Source organism: Tripterygium wilfordii, chromosome 21, assembly GCF_013401445.1.
Source record: "Tripterygium wilfordii isolate XIE 37 chromosome 21, ASM1340144v1, whole genome shotgun sequence".
Classification (NCBI taxonomy): domain Eukaryota; kingdom Viridiplantae; phylum Streptophyta; class Magnoliopsida; order Celastrales; family Celastraceae; genus Tripterygium; species Tripterygium wilfordii.
In genome coordinates this window covers 616,344-643,876 of record NC_052252.1, presented here as the reverse complement: position 1 = coordinate 643,876, position 27,533 = coordinate 616,344, and the positions used below count along the sequence as shown (strand labels likewise).

The 27,533-nt window shown below is 38.1% G+C and overlaps 5 protein-coding genes across 10 annotated transcripts; 4 read left to right on the top strand and 1 right to left on the bottom strand.

Annotated features, from left to right (window-relative positions):
- Positions 1-69: 69 nt before the first annotated feature.
- LOC119988896 lies at positions 70-5,924 on the bottom strand. Of its 3 annotated transcripts, none has more exons than XM_038834139.1 (10): positions 5,296-5,924; positions 4,707-4,752; positions 4,512-4,590; positions 4,361-4,406; positions 4,176-4,274; positions 3,143-3,211; positions 2,724-3,057; positions 2,272-2,417; positions 913-2,193; positions 70-817 (listed from the first exon to the last, which is right to left on the bottom strand). In XM_038834139.1, exons 1-10 carry the CDS (start codon positions 5,740-5,742, stop codon positions 785-787), a joined length of 2,580 nt encoding a protein of 859 aa, XP_038690067.1. In that variant the 5' UTR covers positions 5,743-5,924; the 3' UTR covers positions 70-784. The 3 variants fall into 3 exon arrangements, with proteins under 3 accessions (XP_038690067.1, XP_038690065.1, XP_038690064.1); XM_038834137.1 differs by having other exon boundaries at positions 72-804; XM_038834136.1 differs by having other exon boundaries at positions 72-2,193; positions 5,296-5,923.
- A 2,103-nt stretch (positions 5,925-8,027) lies between these two features.
- Positions 8,028-12,658, top strand: LOC119989547 (probable tetraacyldisaccharide 4'-kinase, mitochondrial). Of its 4 annotated transcripts, none has more exons than XM_038835148.1 (10): positions 8,028-8,124; positions 8,622-8,743; positions 8,919-9,168; positions 9,639-9,762; positions 10,221-10,454; positions 10,802-10,951; positions 11,132-11,341; positions 11,452-11,511; positions 11,734-11,814; positions 12,207-12,658. In XM_038835148.1, exons 3-10 carry the CDS (start codon positions 8,987-8,989, stop codon positions 12,366-12,368), a joined length of 1,203 nt encoding a protein of 400 aa, XP_038691076.1. In that variant the 5' UTR covers positions 8,028-8,124; positions 8,622-8,743; positions 8,919-8,986; the 3' UTR covers positions 12,369-12,658. The 4 variants fall into 4 exon arrangements, with proteins under 4 accessions (XP_038691076.1, XP_038691075.1, XP_038691077.1 ...); XM_038835149.1 differs by having other exon boundaries at positions 8,041-8,124; positions 8,606-8,743; XM_038835150.1 differs by having other exon boundaries at positions 8,067-8,124; positions 8,655-8,743.
- A 6,958-nt stretch (positions 12,659-19,616) lies between these two features.
- Positions 19,617-22,676, top strand: LOC119989841 (receptor-like protein 9DC1). Its single transcript, XM_038835579.1, has 3 exons — positions 19,617-20,476; positions 22,044-22,310; positions 22,424-22,676. Exons 1-2 carry the CDS (start codon positions 19,750-19,752, stop codon positions 22,286-22,288), a joined length of 972 nt encoding a protein of 323 aa, XP_038691507.1. The 5' UTR covers positions 19,617-19,749; the 3' UTR covers positions 22,289-22,310; positions 22,424-22,676.
- Positions 22,677-24,445: 1,769 nt separating this feature from the next.
- LOC119988670 (receptor-like protein 35) lies at positions 24,446-27,500 on the top strand. The gene has a single exon (XM_038833793.1). The coding sequence runs from the start codon at positions 24,472-24,474 to the stop codon at positions 25,666-25,668; it is 1,197 nt and encodes a 398-aa protein (XP_038689721.1). The 5' UTR covers positions 24,446-24,471; the 3' UTR covers positions 25,669-27,500.
- Positions 25,796-27,420, top strand: LOC119989363 (receptor-like protein 34). Its single transcript, XM_038834834.1, has 2 exons — positions 25,796-27,066; positions 27,267-27,420. Exons 1-2 carry the CDS (start codon positions 25,796-25,798, stop codon positions 27,418-27,420), a joined length of 1,425 nt encoding a protein of 474 aa, XP_038690762.1.
- Positions 27,501-27,533: the final 33 nt, after the last annotated feature.

Genomic DNA, 27,533 nt, shown 5'->3' with positions numbered 1-27,533 from the left:
GGAAAGAAAGGAAAGAAAATATTTTCATAATTCAATTTAAGAGAAGGTATGTCAGATAAAGAGATCAGAAGAAGAGATGACACAAAATTTTCATTTGTGAGAATACCTTCCACATGTACACAACTGAACAACAGTACCAGCATAATCCTCAATGAAATACTAACATGTAATGACATAAAAGCAACTAAAATCTATGCAACTAATCCTCACCCACCTGTAACTAGTGTACAAGGCATCAATGGGCTCTGTTGTGTAATAATCAATCTGACTACCAACTTCTAATCAATTGATAATTGCTAAAATTCAATCATTCTCATGCTTAACTCCAAAGATTCTAGCTTCCTAAGATGAATTATCTGTTGCTCAGTAAATAATCCTTGAAAAGGAGAGAAAATCCCCGATCCTCTGATTGTATCCCATATCGTCGAACAGAATCCGGCACCATCTTATTGATCAGGGGATTGAGTTTAGGTATTTTCCCATCAATGGTAGACAAATAAAGGCCGTTTCTGCTCTGAAAGATAGAACGTTCTCACCGCTTATGCACCAAAGCTCTGAGAGATGGGTCCCACACTTGATATAGGAGAGATACCACCACTGCGCCTTCCTTCCTGTATAACTTCTCCCTGAATTCGCCTGTATTCAGAGCTGCAAAGCCAAATCTGGCAGCTGCGAATCCATAATACCATTGGATGATTGTTTCACAGGAGAATTTGGAGGCTGGAAACTAATATTCAAGTCTGGAGGAAGGGTGTCTTGTTTTGGCCTTGGTTGGGAATGTGGACTAAGACCTCGCCAAGGAGACTGTGCATGGAACCTAGAAAAGTCAGTTGTTACCAACTGAGAGAAGACCATAGGTCTGTTTTGCAATTGGGAATCATTTCCTAGCCGAAAAGGTTGGGGTGGAAATACCTGAAATTGAAAACTGTTCTTATCAGAAAATTGCATGCTAGCGGGCAGCGGAGACTGCCCCTGAACACGTGGACTTTGAGGATGAAGCTGTCGAGTAGGGTTATATAATGACTCGGCAGAAATCTGAGTTTTATCAGTGCTAGAATTTTCTGTTGGTTGTTTAAAAGCACCGGCTCCTATCGACATCCATGCACGGGCAGCAGTTGATGAGGCATTGTTTGAATCATTTCTTACAGATGGACCTGAAGCCACTACAGGAGGACTATCAGCTGGTGTATGGTTCGTTGATCTCTGATGCTTTTGGCCATTTTCAGCTAATCTCCTCATCAACTCAACTGAGTCACCAAGACTTTTCTCTTGTCCATATGCTAAATAAGTTGCTGCTTTGGTAACTTGATTAGAAACAGTATCAGTTGATGAACTAATCATTCCACCATTCAGGGGATTTCCAGTTACTTTTCCATTGGGTAATCCTCTAGAGCCAATTCCATTATAATCTGGCCGCTTAAACGGTAATGGCTGTGGAAGATTCAAGTTCCTTGGAGCCATCTCTCTTGACCTGGAAACTGGCATTTCTGAATTGTTTGAAAGCTGCTTATCTACAACAAGGTCAGCATCATGTTGATTAGCCGAAGGTGGCAAGTTCAATTCAACTTGCTTTGTAAGCTTATTCTCAGGCACAGCAGTATTTCTGAAAGGCAGATTCTGTTGCACATAAGTCGCAGCCGCAGGGTTGCAAGCTGCCATTCCAGCAGACGCAAATAATGACTGTTTTTCTCCCAACACAGGCCCATTCCTAGGATGAAATAATGGTGGCTTTCCTTCTGAATTAAGCCCTCTGACAGGATGGTCTTTAGCAGGAACAAAATGCTCCCTCACAGACTCACTGACATGATGTTCCTTATCAGGAGCAAAAGGCTCTCTTGGAGGCCTACCGAGAAAATGCTCATTTTTTACTGGAACAGAGTGCACCTTAGCAGGGCCACTTAAAGGACGCTCCTCGGTAGGGATGGGGGTTTTAGAAGTCATGTCAACCTTTCGTGCATCAGCAGTACTCTTTAACTTTGAGGAAAGACGAGATTCTGTCTGAGTTTGGGGTTCAAGCATTAAGACTGAGGTAGGAAGTGGCTCATATTCTCCCACCCATCCACGACCAAACTTAAACCCTGCAGGTAATGCTTGTTCAATTCTCTGGGATGCAATTTTCCAAGCAACAGGTCCAAGAGTTGCAGCAAAATGAGCCAGGCTCCTGGCATAGGCATATTCTGCGTGAAGCCCAACCTGATTCAGAAAAATAAAAACAAGATAAGCACAGAGGCCAAGTATTCGGAGGAAAAGATCAGGTTCCCAAAAACATACAGCAACTAGCTGCTTGACTTCACTCTCAAAGGTTGTAAATATTGAGTCTGATTTGGACACCATTTGATCAGATATATCGAATGTTGCACGACGGTTTTCATCAACTATATATGGCTTCCTCCCAAGTTTGGATGGTAGACCCTTTCCTAAAACAGTTCATCAAAATGGTTATGAGCATGAACTTAAACAGGACAAATATTAAGTGCTCTACAATATATGGAAAGAAATGCATTAGAATTTATATCAGAGAACATTGATTCTGAGTTAAAATTTGTATGAACTCATTCCCCGGATCAATTATAGCAAAGAGATGTAGGAATCGTCTTAAAATGATTCAAACCATCCCCCAGATGATAGTGTAGAAAAATCCCCAAAGTCCAAGAAGTGATCTTCAAATTTGTCATCTATTAATATTTTACAATCAAATAAATGAATTGCTTCAGATAGAATACCTGATGGCATATCTTCCATCTTATCTAGATTATTATCGACCAAGGAGTCGTTCCCGTCAAGAGGCCCATCAGAAACAACAGGCCTTTCACAGCCGCTTGCTTGGTTTGCAGCAGAACCATTCTGGATATCCCCATGTGTGGCAAGAGTAGCACCTGAGGAAAAATCAGAGCCAACAGGTTCCTGCACAATCCGGCCCAAAGGTCTCTTTATTTGGCTCTTTCCCAATGAATTCGATTTTGTTCTCTGTTCCGCATTCATCTCTTTCTCAGCACGCTCAATGTTGGCCCTTAACCTCTGGAATTTCCTCGTTGCCAGCTCTTCAATGGAACGTGCCTTCAAAAGAAATGTGGGCAACACTATTAAACACCAAACAAGAAGCAAAAGTTTCCATAACTGTATAAAGAACATGTATTTATACCTGTTTATAGTATATGGTCTCTGGTGCATTATACTTCATTGCATTAGAGCATATCAGAAACACATCACTCTGCATTCAAAAAAACCAGTGTTACAAGCCGCTATATAAAGCGCGTACATCAGTATCCTCGTAAGTGAACAATAGGCCAATGGTTATCATTTTTAAGAAATGAAAACAGAGATAAAAAGAACAACAGAAAGCCAATCGCCCTTAAGAGGCAAAAATTACAATAACTGCAGTCAATAAATATCATTATAGTCAATAAGAGTTCAACCTAGACTTCTAAGATGCTCTCACCATTTCGCCATGCATAACCAAAGTTCCACAACTAGGTCTGCAACTCTGCATATAAATTGGAGCCATCCTAATGATACATTCCATTCCTAGAATGAATGTTAGCACAAACGACACATAATAATAGACCAAATTTACTTTTTGTTACTTCTCTCCCATCTAATTCAATCATTTGTTCATTCCATTCTCTTACTAAACATACATTTCATGTGTTTTGTTTCAATCCTACTTAATTTAAATCTTTTAGACTAAGCTTGCCCCCATATCTCGAGTTTTGAGTTTATAGCCAATGTTGTCTCATCCACTAGAACAATTCCATCCGCAAAACAGCTTATACCAAGGCACCTCACCTTGGATATTTCGTGTGAGTTCATGCATCACTTATAAAAAAATAAAAACGGGCTTAATGCATATCCCTAATGCAAACCATTGTGATGGGGAAAATGGAATCTGACAGGTTGTATGAGCAGAATGGGAGATCTTGACACAGAATTGACATGATTAAAGTCCAAAATTATGGGACTGCTCCAAACCATCATTTAGAATTGCTATGCAATTATGAAATATTGAGAGACAATAATCAAGCAGGTACCATAAAACTGCAGAAAACAACTTCAGAACTAACTGATTCAAGTCCTCAAACAAGCAACTATCCTGGATCAACTTCAGCAACATTTCATTCAGAAATCAGAAGCGCAATGGTAAATAAGCTCTGCAAAGCTGAACCATCAATAATTACCTCGAATAGCTCCAAGGTACAGTATGATCCATTAGCCAACTTCTTCCTCACAGTAGCGAAGTCCATTGGATTGTCAACATAATCCAGATAGTCTGGAAGCTACAATGAGCCAAAAAACCAAAAATAATCCCTTGAATATTAAACAACTCCTCAACTAACACCAACTGTTTAAGCCATTCACTCACCTCTTCAAGATCAACGGGCTCTGCATACACACCATATATGTCTTTCCTGCCAAAAGCAACAACTAGAATTACCAAATTGCCAAACTTGGCAATACTAGGACAAACATCATAGAAGTTTTAAAAGAAATGTGAGAGAGAACGTGTAACCCACTTTTGAAGCTTATCAAGAATCAACTCCAACACTTTCTTATCCGGCAAACACAATCCAGAAGCAGCGTCAGTGAGCGTCCCTAACAAAATCAAAAACACAATTTCGAAACAAACCCACCTCAGTTTCCCAATTCATATGATTATATCAAGTAAAACAAATCAATTAAAACACACAATCAAGTAGCATGGAACATACCTGAAGCAGAGTCCTGCCCTGTGGTGTCTCCCTTTCGTACCCTAACCTGTCAAAAATCCAAAAGCCCACATCTCTTACTTCAAAACCCAAACCAAGAAACATGAATAAATGTGTACCCACAAAGCAAATGTACGTGAAAGAACTGATGTAGAGACATAGACAGAGGCAACTAAAGCAGACAATAGGCAGAGAGACTGAGAGAGACAGCATAGTAAAAGATATAGGTATAGATATTGAGAGAGATATGGAGATATTGGTTAGAGAGGGACAGGGAGAGAGATGGGAAACGTGATCGGATTCTTTTGGGAAGTTAATTTAAGACAGTTGACCGACATTCATTCTCTCTCTCAATCCAACCCTGAAGAAGTCGAGAGAAAACATCATCACACAAATGGAGTGTGAGAGAGCACCATGTAACCGGACCAGTCACCCATCTCTCCATTGATTGATTTCAGCTGAGCTGGACACACTCTCTCATTTCTCACTCTGTCTCTCTCTTTCTGCTGAATCCCTAAAACCCTGCTTTTCCCTCTCACAGTCCAATTAAGTTTCACAGAGATTCGTACAGTACACACGATGCAATACAAACCTCATCATCATCAGCTCCCTGATCATCGCGGTTATCATTGTTATCGTCAATATTATCACTATCATACTCAGCATCATCTACACCGCTGATTTTCCTCTTCTTTAACGGCTTCTTCCCGTGTTCCTCTTCTTCGTCTTCCACCTCGTCCTCCTCCGATTCTCCATTTCCTTGCGCGTGCCGTCCACGCGCAACTGAAGAGCGTGCATTTTCGTTGCTGTGGAGCTTAACCACGAGCTTAACCTTCTTCTCTCGCCTTCCCACTTCTTCCTCTTCTTCTTCCTCCTCGTCATCTTCAATAAAATCATCGTCGTAGTCGATCACGTTATACCTCACATTTCGGCGCCGGAGGGTCCGCCGTTTATCACTCTGCGATGCCGATAAAGCTCGAGCTGCCAGATCCGCCTTCGATGGTCTCCCTTTCTTCTTCCTCTTCACGATCTGCCCCATCCCCCTCTCACCACTCACTTTCTCTCTCTAACACTCGCTGCGACCTTTTTTTTCTTTTTTTTTTCTCTCTCCACCACTCAGTGTCTGGTCTTTTCTCTCTCTTGTCGTCGTTCCATTATTCTCTCTCAGTGGTGGCTTGGCACTTTCGAGAGAACGAGAAGCCGAACGTGATTCCGACCCTGAGGTTCGGACTTGGGGTAAATAGATGATTGATATTTTTGTGTGCGAGTGTGTATAAACGGCGTCAGTGGCAATGAATGACGGCGTCTAATGCTGCCCGTTGCCCGGGCTGGGTTTGCCTGTCCTTTGCCCTTCTGCCCGTTTGTCTTTTGTCTCCATGGACCAAGTCATTTTACGGCGACCTCGGCGCGTGTGTCCACGTGAACAATGAAGTATTAATGTCACTTATATGATTAGTGTAAATAAGTGAACTCTTTCTACTATTATTATTACTCAAAAAAAGTGGGAGATTTTGTAACAAAGCTTCAAATTAACTGGAGTATTAGATTTAAAAAAAAATTACCATATATTCACATTGTAAATTAACTTGAGTTTTTTTTTACTGTGGGATTTGTTGCCATTGTCTTCGGATGTGCGTTGAGTAAACCCATTGGGTCAGCGTATTAAATCACAAACTATGCATGCTAGGCAAGTCCATGAAAAATCCATGTGTGAGCTCATGACTCGGGAGATGATTACACCCTTTTGAGAAAACATGACTAGCATTTACTCTATCATTAGACTAACACCATCATTGGCTAATTAAACTTTTGTTTATTTCTACTCTATTTAGTTGGAAATATGATAATGTTGTGATTTTGCCATAAATCTTATTTGGATTGTTGGATTGAATAACATTACTTTTCTTATATAGCATAGATAGATATAATCTAAACACTCCTAAGAACATTTATCATTCTTAGCTCAATGAAAAATAATTGAAAACATTCCATCTTTAATTGCATAAGCATTATTTTAATGGATTCGGGGAGGTTTAGTATCAAAAAATAGTATATCGATATAAACCAATTGAGAAATCTAGGAATTAAAAAGCATGAATTAAATTTACCATTAAATATGAATTAATCACTTGAAATTTGAGAACTCCACGAAGATCATGTTTAGAATTAAAGGAGACAAAACAAAACAAAATATCTTCATTAAAATTAGTAGGGCTCCACCCGAGCTATTAATTGTAGTGGTAACTGATAAGAATTGTATGTATCACTTTGATGATCAGCATTTGAATCCCTCTTTCCCATTTTAAAAAAATAAATCAGAGGGGGTGATGATTGTGTTCGACGCTCCGAGAAGCGAGTGGAGCAAAAACAGCTGACACTGTGAGCTCATCACGACCACAATAATTTGACTAAACTAGCCATCCAACTTTTACTTACACCATCTCAGCTGTGCAGGACTCTGTCGTACTTTCATACAGTCTTTCGGTGCCATTTTGCAATTTTCATCTCAGCCGTCAAAAACAACTGGACCAGTTCATGAGTCAATCGAATGGTTGCTAAGCGAACTTTCAATCACTGTGTGGGCGAAGATAATCGGACGGTGGATGACTTGTATATGCTACAATCAGTGAGCCCCACTTTGGACCCAAGTGACCAAGTCAGCACAGATTTGAATGCAAAAGTGGCGAGTGTATGGCGTAATGTGGGGACTCCTTGAAATTCAGCTCCTCTGGGGGCCCAATGGGTCCCACATAGTTATGGGAAGAATGATTGGGAGCCGTTGATGAGATAGGAGCAGAAGACTGCACCAATCAAATAAGGTTTCTATTTCTCTCTGTAGAATTATTTTCCATTATGGTGGGACCAAAGCAGAGAATTTTGCATTTTGGCACGCCACCATAAGCATCAAATCCAACAACTAGGGCTTAAAGAAAATTACCCGTCTAATCCAAGCGAATGATTAATTAACCGAACAATCGATTATTTGTAAAAAAAAAGTCTGTGAGAACAGATCGAATAATCGAAATAACTGACTAATCAATCGGTTAAATTGTTGTAAAAAAAAAGACCATTTAAATCCATACCTACAACCTTGAAATGTCATGCATCTTGGATGGGCCCAATTTAACCACCCAGGCAGGCTAGTGGCTCATCAGAGATTGGGCCTCCACCATCAGAAGCCCACCAAAGCAGAAAAGACCCATGCATTTTGGATGGGCCCAGTTTAACCACCCAGGTAGGTTAAGGGCCCAATCTTTGTGAAGGCCCACCAAGGCCGAAAAGACCCAAACTCCCCCTCTTTTTAGAGCATGTACGCCTCTCGACATCGCCGATCGCTCCATCAGGTATGCCTTCCACTCTATGTTTCTCAACACTCATCCCTCAAATCCATCAGAGCCAGTCCTTACCCAGAGTGTTCAAGGTAAGTCCTAGAGTTTAATCAAAGTTTTTGTTGGTTAGGATTTTTGTAATGGTTGGTTTGGTATGTTTTAGGGATTTTATCAGAGGTGGAAGATTTCTGTTTCGTTTTGTGCTGTGTTTGCTGTCTTCTTCTCGTGACAATGATTGTTGCCAATTAAATTCTTCTGATTTACTTAATTGGTTGATACTGATGCTTGCTGCCTGGAGTTGAACAATTACTCTGACAGAGCAAAAATTATATCTCAGGTTTATGTAGTAATTACTACCCAATTAGCATGGTCTTCCTCAGTAGGAAAGAAATTGCTTACATGTGTTCTTTGTTGTCATCACTGTGATTTCCCGCATGATATTTGCCACATGATATCAATGTCTTGTTCCTTTTGTTCTATTTTGTGGCAAGTCCATAACCTGTAAACAACTTGCTTTTTTCCTAAACTTGATTTGCGTTTTTTAAGTTTTCAATCTCGTTTTTGCAATAAGAGGCAATTCTTTTAAAAGGGGAATACAATCTGAAAGCTAAATTCATTGAAGCCCCTCACGGTGGATATCTTCTTGTTGATATCATGAAAGTACTGGTGGAGGGACCGAGTCAGATCAACTACCAGCATTTACATTAACCTGTAAGAGAAACTTCAGCTTGTTGCATATAGCAGATAGGTTTATTTTTTCCCCTTCTTCCTCGGTGTACTCCAATGTCCTTGCTATATTGTGAGAGGGATTAAGAGTAATCATTAGCTTCAACTGGTGCATTGCATTGCTATGATATCTGATTAGCCTTTCTCTGATTGCAAATAGAATCTGTAAATCATTGGGCATTGCCAAAGTGGGAATGTATATTGGCATTGTGTGCTCAATCTGTAAATATGGTTTTCATGGACAAACTGAGGAGAGCAGTGAATGAGATCGCTTATAGTCAAGATCACAGTAAGCTTCCAACTCTGCACCGCTCTCTCGTGCCTCTACTCTCTCTGGCTTCTTCTCTCTACAAAGTTGCCCTCTTGATTCGGCACCATCTCTACCAGTTTGGCGTCTTCTCCAAGCACAGGTACAAACACTTCTACAATGTTTGGTTCCCGAGAAAAAAATTATAAATGGTTTGCTTTGAGGTTTTAGTTTGCTTAAGCTGAATGGATGTTCCTGGTTTCCTTTCAAGTGTTTGAATTGCGATCTAATGCAGTAATGCTTTACTGCATTTCGTTTTCTGCGCGACCAAATGGAGCTGTTATATACGTGTTTACAAACTGTGATTTGCCAGTATTGGCATTTTAAGAGTTATAGCATGTAAGAGAAAATTAAGGGGAATTATACCTGTTTGGTTGCTGCGAAAATGAATATTCAACTGATTTTGGCCTGTTTGAGTTGTGTTCTCCTTTGCTTGAGGACATAAAGAAGGCAAGCAAGCTTCTTGTACTTATTCTCTTGTCATTTTTTGTCCATTGTTTTGTAAATGCATCGCAGAGACAGTTCTGGTCTTTTGTTGAATTAATTGATCATTTTACTGTCCTGGATGTGTAGGTTGCCAGTTCCGGTGATAAGCGTTGGGAATTTAACATGGGGAGGCAATGGGAAGACACCAATGGTGGAGTTCATTTCTCTCTGGTTAGCTGATTCAGGACTTTCACCTCTCATTCTTACTAGGGTATTTCATCTTCTTCATTGTTTTGTCTTTGCTTTAAGATTTTGGATACTATATGTTTATGGAATCTCAATAGACTAGACTGTGGTCTTAAGTATTTACATCATTACCTTTTCATACATCTTGGATGGTTAGGGCACAAGCGAACATGTGGCCCTGTGGTAGAGTTGCAGAAGTACCTAGAGGTCACAGATTCAATTCCCGGAAACAGCCTCTCCACATATTATGTGGGGGTAAGGTCTGCGTACATCCTGTTTGTCTCAAATCCCGCCCACTGTGGGAACTTTGTGCACGAGAGTTGTTTGGCTTTACTTTTTACATGTTGGATGGTCCCAAGTCGAGGGAATCTCCTCCCATTGAATCACATTTTAGGATTTTAATTGTAGAAAAAACTGTTTCATCTTCGTCCCCTAGGTGGTTTCCTATTAAATCCTTGATGCTACTCATCACCTGTCTGGCAGGGTTATGGTGGTGGTGATGAAGCTAGAATGCTTGAAAGACATCTACTTGGCCGACCTGCAAAGATTGGTGTTGGTCCAGACAGAGCAGCTGTGGCTGCTTCTTTCTTTGAAAAATATGGCTGCTTAGATCCTCTGAATAGTATTTTATTTGAGAGAATTGGCCCTAAACAGAAATTGGGAGATCACCCTAGTTCAGAGAATATTGGTGCTGTAATTCTAGATGATGGAATGCAGGTATAGTAACATCCTCTATACTTGCCCTCATTGTAATGATGCATGCTTTCATCAAAGTATATCAGACGGATGCTGTCTTAGAACTCTTGTAGCCGGAAAGGGTTGCAAAGTGCTTTTTTCTTTCATAAGTTTGTTTCTTGAAGAATGTACCAGAGAAAGGACAAAGCTACAGTTAAAAACTGACGCCTTTTTCCTGTTTCCTATGTTAATAGATTATACTAATTAATGTTTGGGACTTAACACTTGAACTCTCAAAGCACAAATTCTTAACTTGACAGATCTGATTCTGATAAATCATATTGGCAGATCTGATTCTGATAAATCATATTTATCTATATGAAAGACAGCATTGGAGGTTGAAGCGTGAATTGGAGATCGTAATGGTAAATGGGCTAATGCCATGGGGAAACCATCAATTACTTCCACTCGGACCCTTAAGAGAACCTTTGACATCACTTAGACGTGCTGATGTTGCTGTAGTCCATCACTCAGACCTGGTAAATAAAGTTGATCTGTCCAGAATCCATCTTGAACTTATTTTAAATGTTTTAAGTACGATTTGCTGCCGTCTTTTACCAAGTAACTACTGAACATTGTTTTTTTTTTTTTAAAAGTTTATTAGTCTCTCTGAATCAGGCATTCACTGAACTGAGAATTCCTATTTTGGGATCATGCAGGTTTCAGAACAAAAGGTCAAAGATGCCGTGTTATCGATGCGAGAAATCAATGAATCTCTTCCAATATTCTTCTCTAGAATGTCTCCTTCTCACTTCTTTGAAATAGGAAATATCAATGCCAATATACCTCTGAGTGTTGTACACAATGTTGCTGTGCTATGCGTTTCTGCAATTGGTTCTGCAAATTCTTTTGTAAGAGGGATGGAGAAGGTACCTTTTCTCTTTCTTTCTATCATCAAATCTGTTGGAAACATCTAGTGAAGTTGGACTATCATTTTTATCAGGGTTATGTCTTTATGTTTGCATTTGTCTTGCTGCAGGTCGGGTCTTTTTTTGTTGATCAACTAGACTTCAGTGATCATCACTCTCTTCAAGCCGAAGTATTGTCATGTTACTCTTTCTGTCCTGATTTGCATTAATTTCCTCGCTATAATTGTTGCGTTTGCATATCAAAGTGGTTTTGGAAAGTGTGATTATATCTGATTTTTTTTGCCTCTGGAATTGTCACTATATTAGTTCAATCAAGACCAATTCTGCATTTTGAATCTCAGCGGCTAATCTAATATGCTGAGCGTTTTTCTTTTATTTGGCGATTCAAGCAGGATGTTGAGAAGATTAGTATGAGAGTGAGAGATCTCGAGCTCAAGTTTGGTATCGAGACAATTGTTGTAGTGACAGAAAAGGTGAGTAGACTGTAGATTTTGCATCACTTGTTCTGTTGGTTTGCTTGGGTGTATCTTTCCAACTCCTTCTTTTCAATCTTTAATATAATGGGGTTAGCTGACTAGGGAGAAAAAAAAACTAACATCTTTGGTCAATTTCGTTTTACATTATACCCTTTTAGTAAATGTTATGTAGATGTGAAGTGTGAAGTGTGAACTGAAGACTAAAATCAAGAACCCTGCAATTTGACCAACTACTGAACTCCATTTGTTTGTTCTTTCGAATATCAATGTAGTTACCAGGATTATGGACATCATTATATGTGAAGTTATGAACTATGACTAATAGCTTTCAATTGAACATATCATTCATGTACTATTCATTCTTTCAATTTCCAAACCCATGTGACCAGGATTATGATCGAGATCCAGTGATTCTGAAGCAGTTGGAACCTGTTAAGGTGTTCGTACTCTGTTCCAAGTTACAAATTGTTCCTAAAAATGGTTACACTGAGGATAGCTTCAAAAATTTGTTGAAGGAGTTACTGAAGGCAAGATTATCACACACAGGGTAGATTGTAGCTTCTTGGGGCATCCCTCTGGCCTGGTCCTTTGTTAAGATAGTGTTGTGTGGAAGAGAAGGATGTTAACTTCTTCAAGGCCTTTCATCTGCTAGCTTTTAGTTTTCTTAGTTCATTCTTTTTTTTTTGTTAGACTCTGATTCTACAATTTATTGGATCAGAAATTTGTATGGTGATTGGTTCGCAGAATGCAAAATATGGGGATTCATACACTAACTCATCTGAATCTTGCCAACAACTCTGACAGAAGTTTCATGGAAGCCCCTTTGGATTCTTGACTCTCATTGACTAAGACTTCAACCAACTTGGTTTAAAGTTTCTTTGCAATGAATGGTATTTTCAAAATGATGTTGCTACAATCACACATGGTGTAACACTTTTACAAAGTTTGGAGTGTTAAATGGTGCATTTCACCACTGTACAGAGTCTTGTAAAGATGACTTAAAACTTGATCATGAGTCAACCAAGACAAGGTACCTTTTGGCCTTGAATCAATCAAACTTTCTTTTAATAGACTCTTTTTGAACAAACACACACATAGCAATAACCATAGCTAACCAAACACTGCCCCTAAGGGTAAAAAGATGTTTGATTAATCAGACTTATATACTACACACACATTTGAAACAACCGATGTGGGAGATCATGTTAGATCTCAACCAATGGTATTAAGAATTTTAGCAAGTTCTATTTAATGATCCAAAACAATATGACTCATTGACTGAGACTTTAGCGGGTCCTTGTTTGCTAGTTTCTGAATTATTGACATATTGTGAACCAAATACTGGGACAGAGATTTACTGCAATAGAAGCCAACTGAATTTTGCTGACTTTAAGGCTATATATGCTTTGATTGAAAAATGAAGAGTACTTAATTATATGTTGATGAAGGCGACGAAGGAGAAGTGGAGTGCTCAATTGATAACCTAATAATGATGAAACCAAAAATCAGCTCCAAACCAAAAATATCAAATTAATTATGTCCAATTATGAATAATAATTAGATTACAAGTTATCCTTTGTTTCAAACAATATTGCCTCATCTCTCTTGATATGCATGGCTCGATCTAAAGTAGAAAGAATGAAAACAATTTGTCCATTGCTACTTTAAAGTTAGCATATATATGTTGTCATTGATGATTTGTTGACTGAGATGAGAGAAAAAGAAAAACAGAGGAGTGCAAAAAACTTGTCAAGTGTGGAAGAGGATTAGAGTAGGACCAGCTCAATTATTCACACTTATCAATCGATGGAACAAGGACTTGGAGAATGATTCATTGACTAAGACTTTTCCTGGTCTTTGTTTCTTGACAAATAGTTTCCCAATCATTTCATTGATGTTTAGTGCTCTAGTTCTGATACCAAGCTCTAATGCATATTGAAGAGTTTTTACTATAAATAGTCTTCTCCACTTGTTCTGATAATTGCACCATTAATTCATCTCTAAAACTTTCATTTTACTCTTACCAAATTGTGATATTGATGGGGCAGTACAATCGAATCCTCTACTTCCTCTTCTTGTTTCTGAGTCTTAAGTTTTGTTCTTCATCATCATTTCCATCATTTTCAACCAACACGTCATTGTAGCTGTGCTCCCATTATGACAGGCTTGCCTTGATCCAATTCAAAAACAGCTTTTCACTAAACAGTGACGTTTCCTACCGTTGTTCAACTTCTTATCCAAAGACAAAGTCATGGAAAGAAGGCGGGGATTGTTGTGATTGGGATGGTGTTACTTGTGATACTGTCATTGGTCGAGTGATTGGGCTCGACCTCAGTTGCAGTTGGCTTTATGGCTCTCTAGATTCCAATAACAGCCTCTTCCGACTTTCACACCTCCAGAAACTCAATCTTGCTCATAACTATTTCAATTTTTCTGAGATTTCTTCCAAATTTGGTAAGCTGGAGAGTTTGACACATCTCAACCTCTCTAATTCCGGCTTTTCAGGACAGGTACCATCCAAATTCTCTTACCTGTCCAAATTGATTTCTCTTCATCTCTCTGATGTGGAGGTTGAAGTACCTACGCTCAAAGGATTGCTTCAAAATTGTACTGCTGTGCAACAACTTTTTTTCGACAGTGTGAACATGTTTCCAGTCATAAAACCCCTCATTTGCTAGCAGACTTTTGTTGTGCACTGATTTAAACAATTTACAACAAAAACAATACACTTTGTTCACCTTCTTCGAGTACACTAGCCATTTTCTATCTTGATACTCTCCATTTGCCAATTTTCTAGTATAATGAGAATTAGAAAAATGTCTTCCCAACCCATCCAGAGGGTACTCTAAGTTGTTTTCTCTTGTAGGACCCTTTTCTACCAAAAGATCTCTTGTGTTGTTATCAATTTCTCCCCAAGTTCTTGGATCATACATATCCACATTTTTTCTTGCTTCATTCTTGGCCTGTAACTGTTCATTTGATGCATTTTCATTCTCTAACATAATAGTGTTGACTTCTCTTTCATTTTCAACCAAAACACATTCACATACATCTTCATTCGCTGCTTCCCCTAATTCACTTACTACATCATCATCCACTGACTCTTCAATTGAAGAATTACCTTTGAAAAACTTATCAAGTGCTCCTCTTTGTGATTGAATCAATTGTTCTCCTTTTTTCTTTTATTTCTTTTTTGACTACCCGATTGATGTTTCCTAGCAAACATATGCAATATTCAGAACATAATTAGATATGCAATAAATTGACATTAGTACATTACAAAAAAAGAAAATAAACATATGTAATGAATTAATAAGTGATAATCTCTCTAGTTCTCTGCCTACCTCATCACTCACTCACTCACTCAGGGCGAGGCGTTATCTTGTCTCCAAGGCGAGGCGTAAGCCTTGATGCATTGAGGCATAGGTTTTGCAGGAAAAGATATTTTTACGTTAAAAATATATAAATATAATAGAAAAAAGAGATAGAAATAATAACAAGTCATTCACATACTAGAAAATCTTAGTTAAAGACTACATACTTCAAATAAAGACAATAAAGTCAAAATTCACTTCAAAGTATAGTACAACTTCACTCACTGGTTCTTCTCAAAAAAAAAAAAAAAACTTCACTCACTGGTTCAGTGGTTCTAAATCAGTAAATCTAATTAAACACTAAATAGTAAATACAATTGATTGGTTCTAAAATTTTAAATAAACACTGATTCTAACTTTGTAATTGAACACTAAATGACTAAAAAAATTATAAACAAAGTAAAGAAAGTGGGGTAGAAGTGCATAACAAAAAAAAAGAAAGTGGGAGTGTGGAACAGAACAAAGAAATCGATATTTGATTGTGGGAGTGGGTCAAAGAAAGTGGGACAAAGAAGCAGAAGAAGGAAATAGAAGAAATCGATATTCGATAGCGGGAGTGGGTTAGAGAAAGTGGGACAAAGAAGTAGAAACTGACCTGCAATGGTCTTCGTCTCTTACACAATGGGGTCGCCACCTAGGGTCGTAAATTATCAAGGTGGAGGAGCAGACAGCAGCCAATGGAGTCACAGACTGCAGTTGATGCGTCGATGGAGTCACATACAGGCATACAGCAGCCGCAGGCCCGCAGATGGTCTTCTACAACAGACAACAGCAGATAAAGATTAAGGGGTGAAGCTACAATCCGTGTAACCTAATTTCGAGTTTTGACAGATATGTATATTTATGTATATTTACATATATTTATATTGGGCCCCCAGATTGGGGGCCCTGGGCGGTCGCCCAGGCCCGCCCTTGCTCAGGGCCGGCCCTGGGGAGAAAGACCGAGTTGAAGCTGAGGAACCAAACGGCGCCGCCTCCAGTGCAGCAGCACTCGAAAGCTAACAAGGAAGGCTCTCGCGTCTTGACTTCAGAGTTCAACAGTGTGGAAGTGGAAACAGGGCAGAAGAGAAGACAAGGAACGGTGTCGTTTACAAGATTTGCTTTTGAGAAAATAGCATCAACACCCGTCAGCTATTTGTCCAGAAGCATTTATCCCCTCAACTTTTAAAAAACTGAAAAATACCCCCTCAACTCTTACTTTTATTAATAATCAAGGTAATTTGCATTGCCTCCACTTGACATTTTGGGTGTTTTTATTTTACTTAGCAAGTCGCAATAACTAATAACCACCCTTTATGCTGAGCGTTATTCTTTTATTTGGCGATTCAAGTAGGATGTTGAGAAGATTAGTATGAGAGTCAGAGATCTTAAGCTCAAGTTTGGTTTGGAGATAATTGTTGTAGTGACAGAAAACGTGAGTAGACTGTAGATATTGCATCACTTGTTCTGTTGGTTTGCTTGTGTGTATCTTTCCAACTTTTTTTTTCCAATCTTAATATAATGGGGTTAGCTGACTAGGGATAAATATGGATTTAGCCCCTGTATTTTGTATTTTAAATCAAATAAGCCCTTGAACCTTTTTTTGGATCAAATAAGCCCTCACACTTACCAGAATAGAACATGTTAGCTCTTTGTCAAAGATTTGTTAAAAAATGTTGACGTGGCCGTTATATGTATATCATGTATTTCTTTTATTTTATAATAATTATTGACATGGCATAAATGTGGCATTGACCAATGAAATGGGGACACATGTGATTTTTAATTGCTGATTTAAAATAATCAAATAATGAATAATTAAAAAAATCTAAAAAATGAGCATCGTCTTCTCTGGGCAAAGCTCCATCTCCTGCAATCCTCAGATTCAATTGATTTAGGGCCAGGAAGCGAAGAGTCCCACCTTCTATCTTCTTGCTTCAATTGATTTAGAGCCAGGAAGCCAAGCCCAAGTCAAGTAAGTAAGAACATCACACTATTAGAGGCCTCTAATAGCCCCAAGCTAAGCTCCATCTCCGACAACCCTCTTTGAATTGTTGTTGAAGAGTCCCACATTCTTTCAATTTTTGCTGTAGACAACCGTGGTTTATCACAAAAATCAAGAACTTATGCTTTAAAAAATCATGTGAACCTGGATCTCCAAGATGATGTAGATCTAGGGTTTGGTGAGAAATTGAAACCCAAATAAAATCCTGCCATCAAATCCCCAAATCATTGCAAGCAGTGTAGGAGGGTGGAGATTGATTTTGCAGATTGGTAGAAAACAAAGGGTTTTCAAAATGGAGGAGCCAACGGAGATTTATTTTGCTCTGCCTTTGGAGATGAGTAGGAGAACAAAAGGTTGAGCAACTTGAGATTTTTGACCATTGGTTTTCTATTGCCATGTCATTATCTTTCACATATTAGTATATTACACATCATTTTAATTTTTTTAAAATATAAATTATATTATTTTTTTTTGCCATGTCAGCAACATTTAACGGGAATTGATTATAAGGGCTAACGGAATCTAAAATCCAAAGTGTAAGGGCTTGTTTGATCCAAAAAAAAGTTTAGGGGCTTTTTTGATTCAAAATTCAAAGTACAGAGGCTAAATTCATACTTATCCCATAAAACTAACATCTTTGGTCAATTTCATTTTACATTAGTATACCCTTTTAGTAAATGTTATGTAGATGTGAAGTGTGAACTGAAGACTAAAATCAGGAACCCTGCAATTTGACCAACTACTGAACTCCGTTTGTTTGTTCTTTTGAATATCAATGTAGTTACCAGGATTATGGACGTCATTATATGTGAAGTTATGAACTATGACTAATTGCTTTCAATTGAACATATCATTCATGTACAAAATTCAGCTAATTATATACGTACGTGTATATATTTGTGTGGAATGCATAAAGAGAGGTGTATTCGTGCATATATCATGGGAGGTCATCAATGGTGAATTGGAGTTCATAGATGTGATGCTGTCAGCTTTTCATGATACATAAGAGTTCTCCAATTATGAGGTTACAATCACACAAAGTCAAGAGTGATCACTAAAGAGACAGTAAAAAAAACTTAAGACTTTGACAAGACTTTTCTTTAACCCTTAATTTACTTCAACAACACTTTTATTTAGCCAAATTTGAGTAAAACTTTTATGTAACCTCAAATTTGGGGCTTATTAATTTACGTCTTTGAATTCATTTGCTTTGGATACATAGCTGCATCTTTAATACGAGTTTTATGAAATGTTTTTCACCGAGTCACATGTTCACGTTTTGAAATGTCTCAATCAATCTCTTTAGTTTAGAATTTGAGTAATATTTTTTCACACTGAAAAATATTTTTAGTACGTCTAGTTAATAGGGAATGATAGAGTCCTGTACATCTATCTAGTTAATTTCTTATGTTAACAATCAAAGTCTCTTTTAATAGAAAGGCTTGGTGAATGATATTAAGAATCTTAGAAAATCGTAATTAACACTCCAAAGCAATGACTCATCGACTAAGACTTCAACCAACTTGGTTTAAAGTTTCTTTCAAAATGATGTTGCCTATGAGATTACAATCACACATGGTGCAACACCTTTACAAAGTCAGGAGTGTTAATCTTGTAAAGATGACTTAAAACTTGATCCTGAGTCCACCAAAACAAAGTACTTTTGGCCTTGAATCAATCAAACTTTCTTTTAAAAGACTCAAAAATATTAAGATAGCAAGTTCTATTTAATGATCCAAAACAATATGACTCATTGACTAAGACTTTAGCTGGTCCTTGTTTCCTTGTTTCTGAATTATTGATGTTTGATGCTCTAGTTCTGAAACCAAGTTGTAAGGCATATTGAAGATTTTTCTTGGTCTTTGTATAACGTAATAAAAATCAAAGTCAATAGTAAGTCCTGCTAAATTGTTCAAGTATCAGTCATTGAAACACCAGCCTTCAAGTAGAAGTTAACTCAATGCAATGTCTTTATGAAACGGTGAAATTTCAAGGTTTTTTGAAATAGAGAAATTTGTAGTGTTATAGAAAATTTCCAGAATTTTTACAACAGTCAAATTTAATCGAATTAGACAAAAAAAAAATATATATATATATATAGTGAAATTTCAAGCGATGAAACTATTCAGGAGAGAAATTTCTAAGTCTTTTTGTTTCCTTCTTTTCTTTTAGTATTTCTGCATACAAGCAGGCAATTACAGTTTAGCTAGCACAAAGAAATGTTATTCTCTCCCTTGAATGAACTTTTCTTCGGTGGAACAAGGACTTGGAGAATGATTCATTGACTAAGACTTTTCCTGGTCTTTGTTTCTTGACAAATAGTTTCTCAATCATTGATGTTTAGTGCTCTAGTTCTGATACGAAGCTCTAATGCATATTGAAGACTTTTTACTATAAATTGTCTTCTCCACTTGTTCTGATAATTGCACCATTAATTCATCTCTAAAACTTTCATTTTACTCTTACCAAATTGTGATATTGATGGGGCAGTACAATTGAATCCTCTACTTCCTCTTCTTGTTTCTGAGTCTTAAGTTTTGTTCTTCATCATCATTTCCATCCTTTTCAGCCAACATGTCATTGCAGTTGTGCTCCCATTATGACAGGCTTGCCTTGATCCAATTCAAAAACAGCTTTTCACTAAACAGTGACGTTTCCTACCGTTGTTCAACTTCTTATCCAAAGACAAAGTCATGGAAAGAAGGCGGGGATTGTTGTGATTGGGATGGTGTTACTTGTGATCCTGTCATTGGTCGAGTGATTGGGCTCGACCTCAGTTGCAGTTGGCTTTATGGCTCTCTAGATTCCAACAACAGCCTCTTCCGACTTTCACGCCTCCAGAAACTCAATCTTGCTCATAATAATTTTCAATCATCTGAGATTTCTTCCGAATTTGGTAAGCTTGAGAGTTTGACACACCTCAACCTCTCTTATTCTCGCTTTTCAGGACAGGTACCATCCGAATTATCGTACCTATCCAAATTGATTTCTCTTCATCTCTATGTTGTGGAGGTTGAAGTACCTACGCTCAGAGGATTGCTTCAAAATTGTACAGTTGTGCAAGAACTTTTTTTTTACGGTGTGAACATGTCTTTAGTAAATCCAGGTTTGTTGATGAATCTCTCATCATCTTTGACATCTTTGCATCTTCATTCTTGTGACTTGCTTGGGAAGTTTCCAGGGGACATTCTCCTTCTACCAAACCTCCAGTTATTGCAATTAACACGCTTGGGTGTTGATTTTCCAATGTCTAATTGGAGCACAACTCTGAGGCACCTAGAACTTGTTGATCTGATAGATCAAATCTGAGAGAGTTTCCTAAACAAATATGCAATCTGACGTCCTTGAATTTTTTGTATTTTTCTGGTTTTCATATCTCAAAATCACAAATTCCTACCTGCATTGGAAGTCTAACAAACCTCATCCATCTGAGCATGGAAAATAGCAACCTCGGTGGTAGGATACCATCTTCATTTTCAAACCTCACAAAACTTGAATACTTATCTCTTTCTGATAATCAACTGGTAGGCCCTGCTCCTGACTCTCCCAATCTTTCAAAACTAGTTTTCTTAGGCTTATCTTCCAACTCACTTAGTGGAACCATACCATCCTCCCCCTTTTCATTCCCATCATTGCAATATTTAGACGTTGGATATAACCAGTTCACTGGTATCCAAGACTTTCAATCCAAATCATTGAGGGAAATTGACATGAGTAATAATATGCTGCAAGGTTCTATTCCAAACTCAATCTTTGATCTCTCTAAATCATTGGAATTTATTGACATGAGTAATAATAGGCTGCAAGGTCTTATTCCGAGTTACTTGACCTTCAGTCCAACTTGCTTCAAGGACAGCTACCAGTTCCGCCATTGGAATTGGGATTCTTCTGAATCTCTGCCTACAATTTGACTGCAGAGATTCCTACTTCAATTTGCAATTTGATTTTGATCGAATTCCGTGATATTTCAAAAAATGTCTTGTCAGGTATCATTCCCAAGTGCATTGCAAACTTAACCGATAGTCTTCAATTTTTACATCTACAAAAGAATTCATTTCATGGAAAGATTCCAAGCATATCAAGTACTGAAGGCTGTGGTTTGAGGAGTCTCAACTTCAATGGGAATCAATTGGAAGGGCCTTTACCAGCATCTCTTGCAAATTGCACAAGTTTGGAAGTTTTGAATGTTGGGAACAACATGATAAATGATACATTCCCTCGCTGGTTGCATATTCTCCCACAATTACAACTTGTTGTTTTAAAATCCAATCAATTTCGTGGTCCGATTCTTGACTACAAGGCCCATGATCCGTTCCCAAACTTGCGAATATTTGATATTTCCAACAATGATTTTGTGGGTCCTTTGCCGATGAAATATATCAAGAATATGAAGGCCATGATGCACGCTGAAAATGATCCTGATGAAGTGAACTACATTGCAGACTTCTATATGGGCAATGGAAATTATGATTCTGAGATGGTGATGATCAAAGGATCAGAGTTAGAGATGTTCAAAATAATAACAACCTTCAAGGTCATTGATTTCTCTAATAACAAATTTGAAGGAGAAGTTCCGGAAGTCTTTGGGAAATTTTCTTTCCTCAAAGGCCTCAACTTTTCACACAACCTCCTTAGCGGCCACATTCCATCGTCAATGGGAAATTTGACAGAGCTTGAATGGTTAGACTTCTCTTGCAACAAGCTCGTGGGCAAGATTCCTGAGCAATTGGCAAATCTAACATTTCTTTCACGGTTAAACCTTTCCCATAACAAGCTCGTTGGATTCATACCACAGAGCAGGCAATTCGACACATTTGACAATAGTTCCTATGAAGGGAACTCAGGGTGGTGTGGATTTCCATTGTCAACAACTTGTGGCAATGATGGTGCTCCACCACAATCACAATCAATGCCTAGTGAAGAGGATGATTCTGGAAGCGGGTTTGATTGGAAGATCATAATGATGGGATACAGTTTTGGTCTGGTAATGGGATTGTCTGTTGGATATATTGTTTTCTCAGGGAGACCACAATGGTTTGTGAGGATGCTGGAACAATATGGACCCCGAAAAGCAAAAAGATCAACCCAAAGACGAAGAGGAAGAAGAAACTAAGAGAGTGGAAGCTGTGCTAATGGTTACTATTTCTTCCTGCTTCTCTCGATGGTAATATTATTTGCATGTCTATAAACTTCTCTCAAACAACTTTCACTAATTTTACCACTTTTTTTGTTTCATTTTTTTTGTCGGGAATGTATTGTGCCTAGCTGGAAGCAAAGGATGCTGCACTATACTTTCTTCAAAGAGAAGCTGCAGTTAAAATAAAATGTAGTAGACCATTCAGCATGGGAGTTCTACTCTACATGATATTGGTCATTGTTGTATGGCTTCCAGAATCCTGCATTTCTTTCTTCTTTTTATTGCTTTCTTTTAAGAGTTTTAATCTTTTTTGTATGAAGTGTACTGTAAATTTCTCTGAACCTGCCGTAAACTATAAACTATCATGAATGAAAATTTGCATGAGAAGACACAACACACAAGCCTCAACTTGATTTGATTTTGACCCTCTTTGTTGAAATAATCGTGGATGTTACAGAAACTCTCTTGATTTTGGTCTTCAGGATACTTTACATAACAAGTGGTGAAAGAAATGCCTTGCTTGGATGGAAATTAAGAGCATTGAGCTAGCTTCAAGATAAGCTCATATGTTTATTAAAAGAGAAATGGTCTTTGCTGCTATTATATGGACTCTTTGGACTGAAAGAAATCGGATAGTGTTTGACAATACACGCAACCAGTGGGGCAACGTTTTATATCTTATTTTTATTAGGTATGGTTTGTGGCTTAAGGCCATCAACATCTCAATCCCCTTCAGCGGTCCCGAGCTTATGAATGATAGTGAGGGGCTGAAATTTAGGTCTCATGTGCAGAAGAACCATAGGCCCTTATCTAACTGGATAGCTCCCCCACCAGGGAGCCTAAAATGGAACACTGATGGTTCCTTGCGTATGAACAAGGCATGCATAGGAGGAGTGTTGAGAAATAACAATGGAGAGTTCCTGTGTATCTTCTCTGGTCCTGTGGGTGACATTGACGCTACATCTGCTGAAGTTAAAGCTATAAGAAAGGCACTGGAGATCACTATGGAGCATAATTGCAGCAACAGATCTAGCATCATCATAGAGTCGGACTCTCTCAACTCCATTTCTTAGCTCCGAAAATGTTCTCCCTCTCCATGGAAGCTGGATCAAGACTTCAATGCCATAATTAATATTGTTGAGACTCTTGCTAATGTCGAATTCATTCACACGTGGAGAGAGGCTAATGGGGTTGCGGACTTTTTGGCCAAGAGTGGTGTCGACAGAAGCGAAATGATGACAACATGGTTTGCATAACATGGTTCCTTTGGGCTGAGTTTTGAAGGGGGTTTGCACGGGTCTGCATGTTGCCTATTTAGAGTATGAGTCGTAGTGGAAGATCTATGTCTGTATTAGTGGCGTTCACTACTGTTGTTTGCCTTGGGGATTCCTTGGCTTTTTCTTGCTTAGGCTTGCATAAAGCTTTCTTTATTAATATATCTGATTTATCAAAAAAAAAAAAAAGAGAGAGAAAATAGGAGGATATATTTGTTTGGGCTTTGGTGACAATATTAATAAGTTAAAGCCAAACAAGAGAGGTTTCCGTTATAACTATGATTGAAGCCTACTAAAGAATTTGACTTGTAGGGTTTCAATTAAAGAGCATGAGAAGAATAAGAAGAAAAAAAAAAGGATACAAAAAGAAGACCCAAAAAGAGAAATTTCTGCTATTGATTTCCAGTTTCTCTAGCGTTTTGATTCCTTGTTTCTATGGATTCTTATATCTCAATTATCTTGCGTATTCTTTTCTCTCAATTATATTGCGTTCTAGTAGGATGAGTAGTTATACTCTTAATGCTAGGGCTCTAATGTAACCTAGCAATGAATATTCAATGAATTTGATTTATGTTAATTCCATTGTTTTTCCATGACTGAGTATCTATATTGATATGTTTTAGAATATATCATCAGTTGGCTGAGTCAATCAACCACTACTAAAAAGAAGCAAGAAGTTCCACTAACACGGGTGGAAGACTTTCAGCAAAGAATTCATTTCAAATAGTTTCTCAATTATTGATGTTTAGTAAGTGCTCTAGTTGTAGTTGAAACCAAGCTGTAATGCTTATTGAAGAGTTTTTTTTACTATAAATAATGTTCTGATAATTGCACCATTAATTCATCTCTAAAACTTCACTTTACTCTTACCAAATTGTGATATTGATGGGGCAGTACAGTCGAATCCTCTACTTCCTCTTCTTGTTTTTGAGTCTTGAGTTTTGTTCTTCATCCTCATTTTCCTCCTTTTCAACCAACACGTCACTGCAGTTGTGCTCCCATTATGACAAACTGGCCTTGATCGAATTCAAAAGCAACTTTTCACTAAACATTAATGTTTCCTCAGATTGTCCAACTTCTTATCCAAAGACAAATTCATGGAAAGAAGGCAGGGATTGTTGTTCTTGGGATGGTGTTACATGTGATACTGTAACTGGTCGAGTGATTGGCCTCGACCTCAGTTGCAGTTGGCTTTATGGCTCTCTACGTTCCAACAATAGTCTCTTCCGACTTAAACACCTCCAGAAACTCAATCTTGCTCATAACTATTTTAACTCAAGGATTTCTTCCAAATTTGGTAAGTTTGAGAGTTTGACAAATCTTAACCTCTCTTATTCCGGCTTTTCAGGACAGGTACCATCTGCATTCTCTTACTTGTCCAAATTGATTTCTCTTCATATCTCTGGCTTTACTGTGGAGATTGAAGTAGCTACACTGAGAGGATTTCTTCAAAATGCTACTGTTCTGCAAGAGCTTTTTTTTGACGAAGTGGACATGTCTTCAGTAAATCCAGGTTTGTTGACGAATCTCTCATCATCTTTGACATCTTTGCATATTGATTCATGCTATAACTTGCATGGAAAGATTCCAGAAAACATTCTCCTCCTACCAAACCTCCAGTTACTGCATTTAACAGGTGACTATCGCTTCTATTTTGACGATATTGACGATATTGACAGTACTTTTTATTTAACCGAAGGTTTGGTAGGAGATTATGGTTTGAGTATTGATTTTCGAATGTCTAATTGGAGCACACCTCTAAGGCACCTAGTACTTGTTTGGATATATTCCCCGAGAGAGTTTCCTGAATCAATATGCAATCTGACGTCCTTGGAGTTTTTTGATTTCTCGTATAATAATATCTCAAAATCACAAATTCCTACCTGCATTGGAAGTCTAACACACCTCATCCATCTGAGAATGTTTGATAACAACCTCTATGGTAGGATCCCATCTTCACTTTCAAACCTCACAAAACTTGATTTCTTATCTCTTTCTAGAAATCAACTGGTAGGCCCTGCTCCTGACTTGTCCAAATCTTTCAAAACTAGTTTCCTTGGACTTATCTTACAACTCACTTAGTGGAACCATACCATCCTCCTCCTTTTCATTCCTATCATTGCAATATTTATACGTTCATCATAACCACTTCACTGGTATCCAGGGCTTTCAATCTAAATCATTGAGGAAAATCATTATGAGAAATAATATGCTACAAGGACCTATTCCAAGTTTTGTCTTTGATCAAGTTAAACTTACCACCCTTTTGTTGTCGTCAAATAACTTGACTGGTGTGGTTTGGACTGACAACTTCTTGAAGCTAAAAAATCTTGAAAAGCTTGACCTCTCATCTAATAGTCTTTCACTTTTGAACACCAAAGCAAACCACAAAAACACATTGTTGCCCAAACTGCAAGAGGTACACTTGCGTTCTTGCGGCAAAGTTGAATTTCCCAATTTCATACGAGCCTCAAGATACTTGCAAGAGTTAGACCTTTCCAACAATAGCATACAAGGGCATGTTCCTGACTGGATGTGGGATGTGGGGAGGGAAACATTGGTTGGCTTAGATCTTTCGTACAACTATTTGACTGGCCGCATAGAAAGAATTCCATGGAAGAATCTATACTTTCTTGACCTTCACTCCAACTTGCTTCAAGGACAGCTACCAATTACACCATTTGAATTGGCATTCTTCCGAATCTCTGCCAATAATTTGACTGGAGAGATTCCTACTTCATTTTACAATTTGAAACGTATCTACTTCCTTGTTATTTCAAAAAATGCCTTGTCCGGTATTATTCCCGAGTGCATTAGAAACTTAACCTACGGTCTTCAACTTTTACATCTACAAAAGAATTCATTTCATGGAAAGATTCCAAGCATGTCGAGTGAATACTGTGACTTGAGGACTCTCAACTTCAATGGCAATCAACTGGAAGGGCCTTTACCAAGATCAATTGCAAATTGCACAAGTTTGGAAGTTTTGAATCTTGGGAACAACGTGATAAATGATACATTCCCTCACTGGTTGCATATTCTCCCAGAATTACAACTTCTTGTTTTAAAATCCAATCATTTTCGTGGTCCGATTCTTGACTACAAGGCCCATCATTCGTTTCCAAACTTAAGAGTATTTGATATATCCAACAATAATTTTGTGGGTCCTTTGCCAATGAAATATATCAAGAATATGAAGGCCATGATGCACGTCGAAAATTATTCTGATGAAGTGAAATACATTGGAGAACCATATATTTTTACTGAAGATCCTGTGATTCTGATGATCAAAGGATTGGAGTATGAGTTGTTGAAAATAATAACAAACTTCAAGGTCATCGATTTGTCTAATAACAAATTTGAAGGAGAAGTTCCGGAAGTAATTGAGAATCTTTCTTTCCTCAAAGGGCTCAACTTTTCACACAACCTACTCAGTGGTCACATTCCATCGTCAATGGGAAATTTGAGAGAGCTTGAGTGGTTAGACTTTTCCTGGAACGAGTTCGTAGGCAAGATTCCTGAGCAATTGGCAGGTCTAACATTTCTTTCACAGTTAAACCTCTCCCATAACAAGCTCGTTGGACCCATACCTCAAGCACGCAGCTCGACACATTTGACAATAGTTCCTACGAAAGAAATTTAGGGTTGTGTGGATTTCCATTGTCAAAAACTTGTGACAGTAATGGTGCTTCACTACAATCACAACCATTGCTTCGCGAAGAGGATGATTATGAAAGTGGGTTTGATTGGAATATCATAATGATGGGTTATAGTTCTGGACTGGTTATGGGATTGTCTCTAGGATATATCGTGTTCATAACAGGAAAACCATAATGGTTAGTGAGACTCGTTGAAGGAAGCTGGCTTAAGCAAGTGAAGAGGCCAAATCAAAGACAAAGAAGAAGAAGAAAAAGGAGCAGCAGCAGTAGCTAGAATGTGGAAAAGTC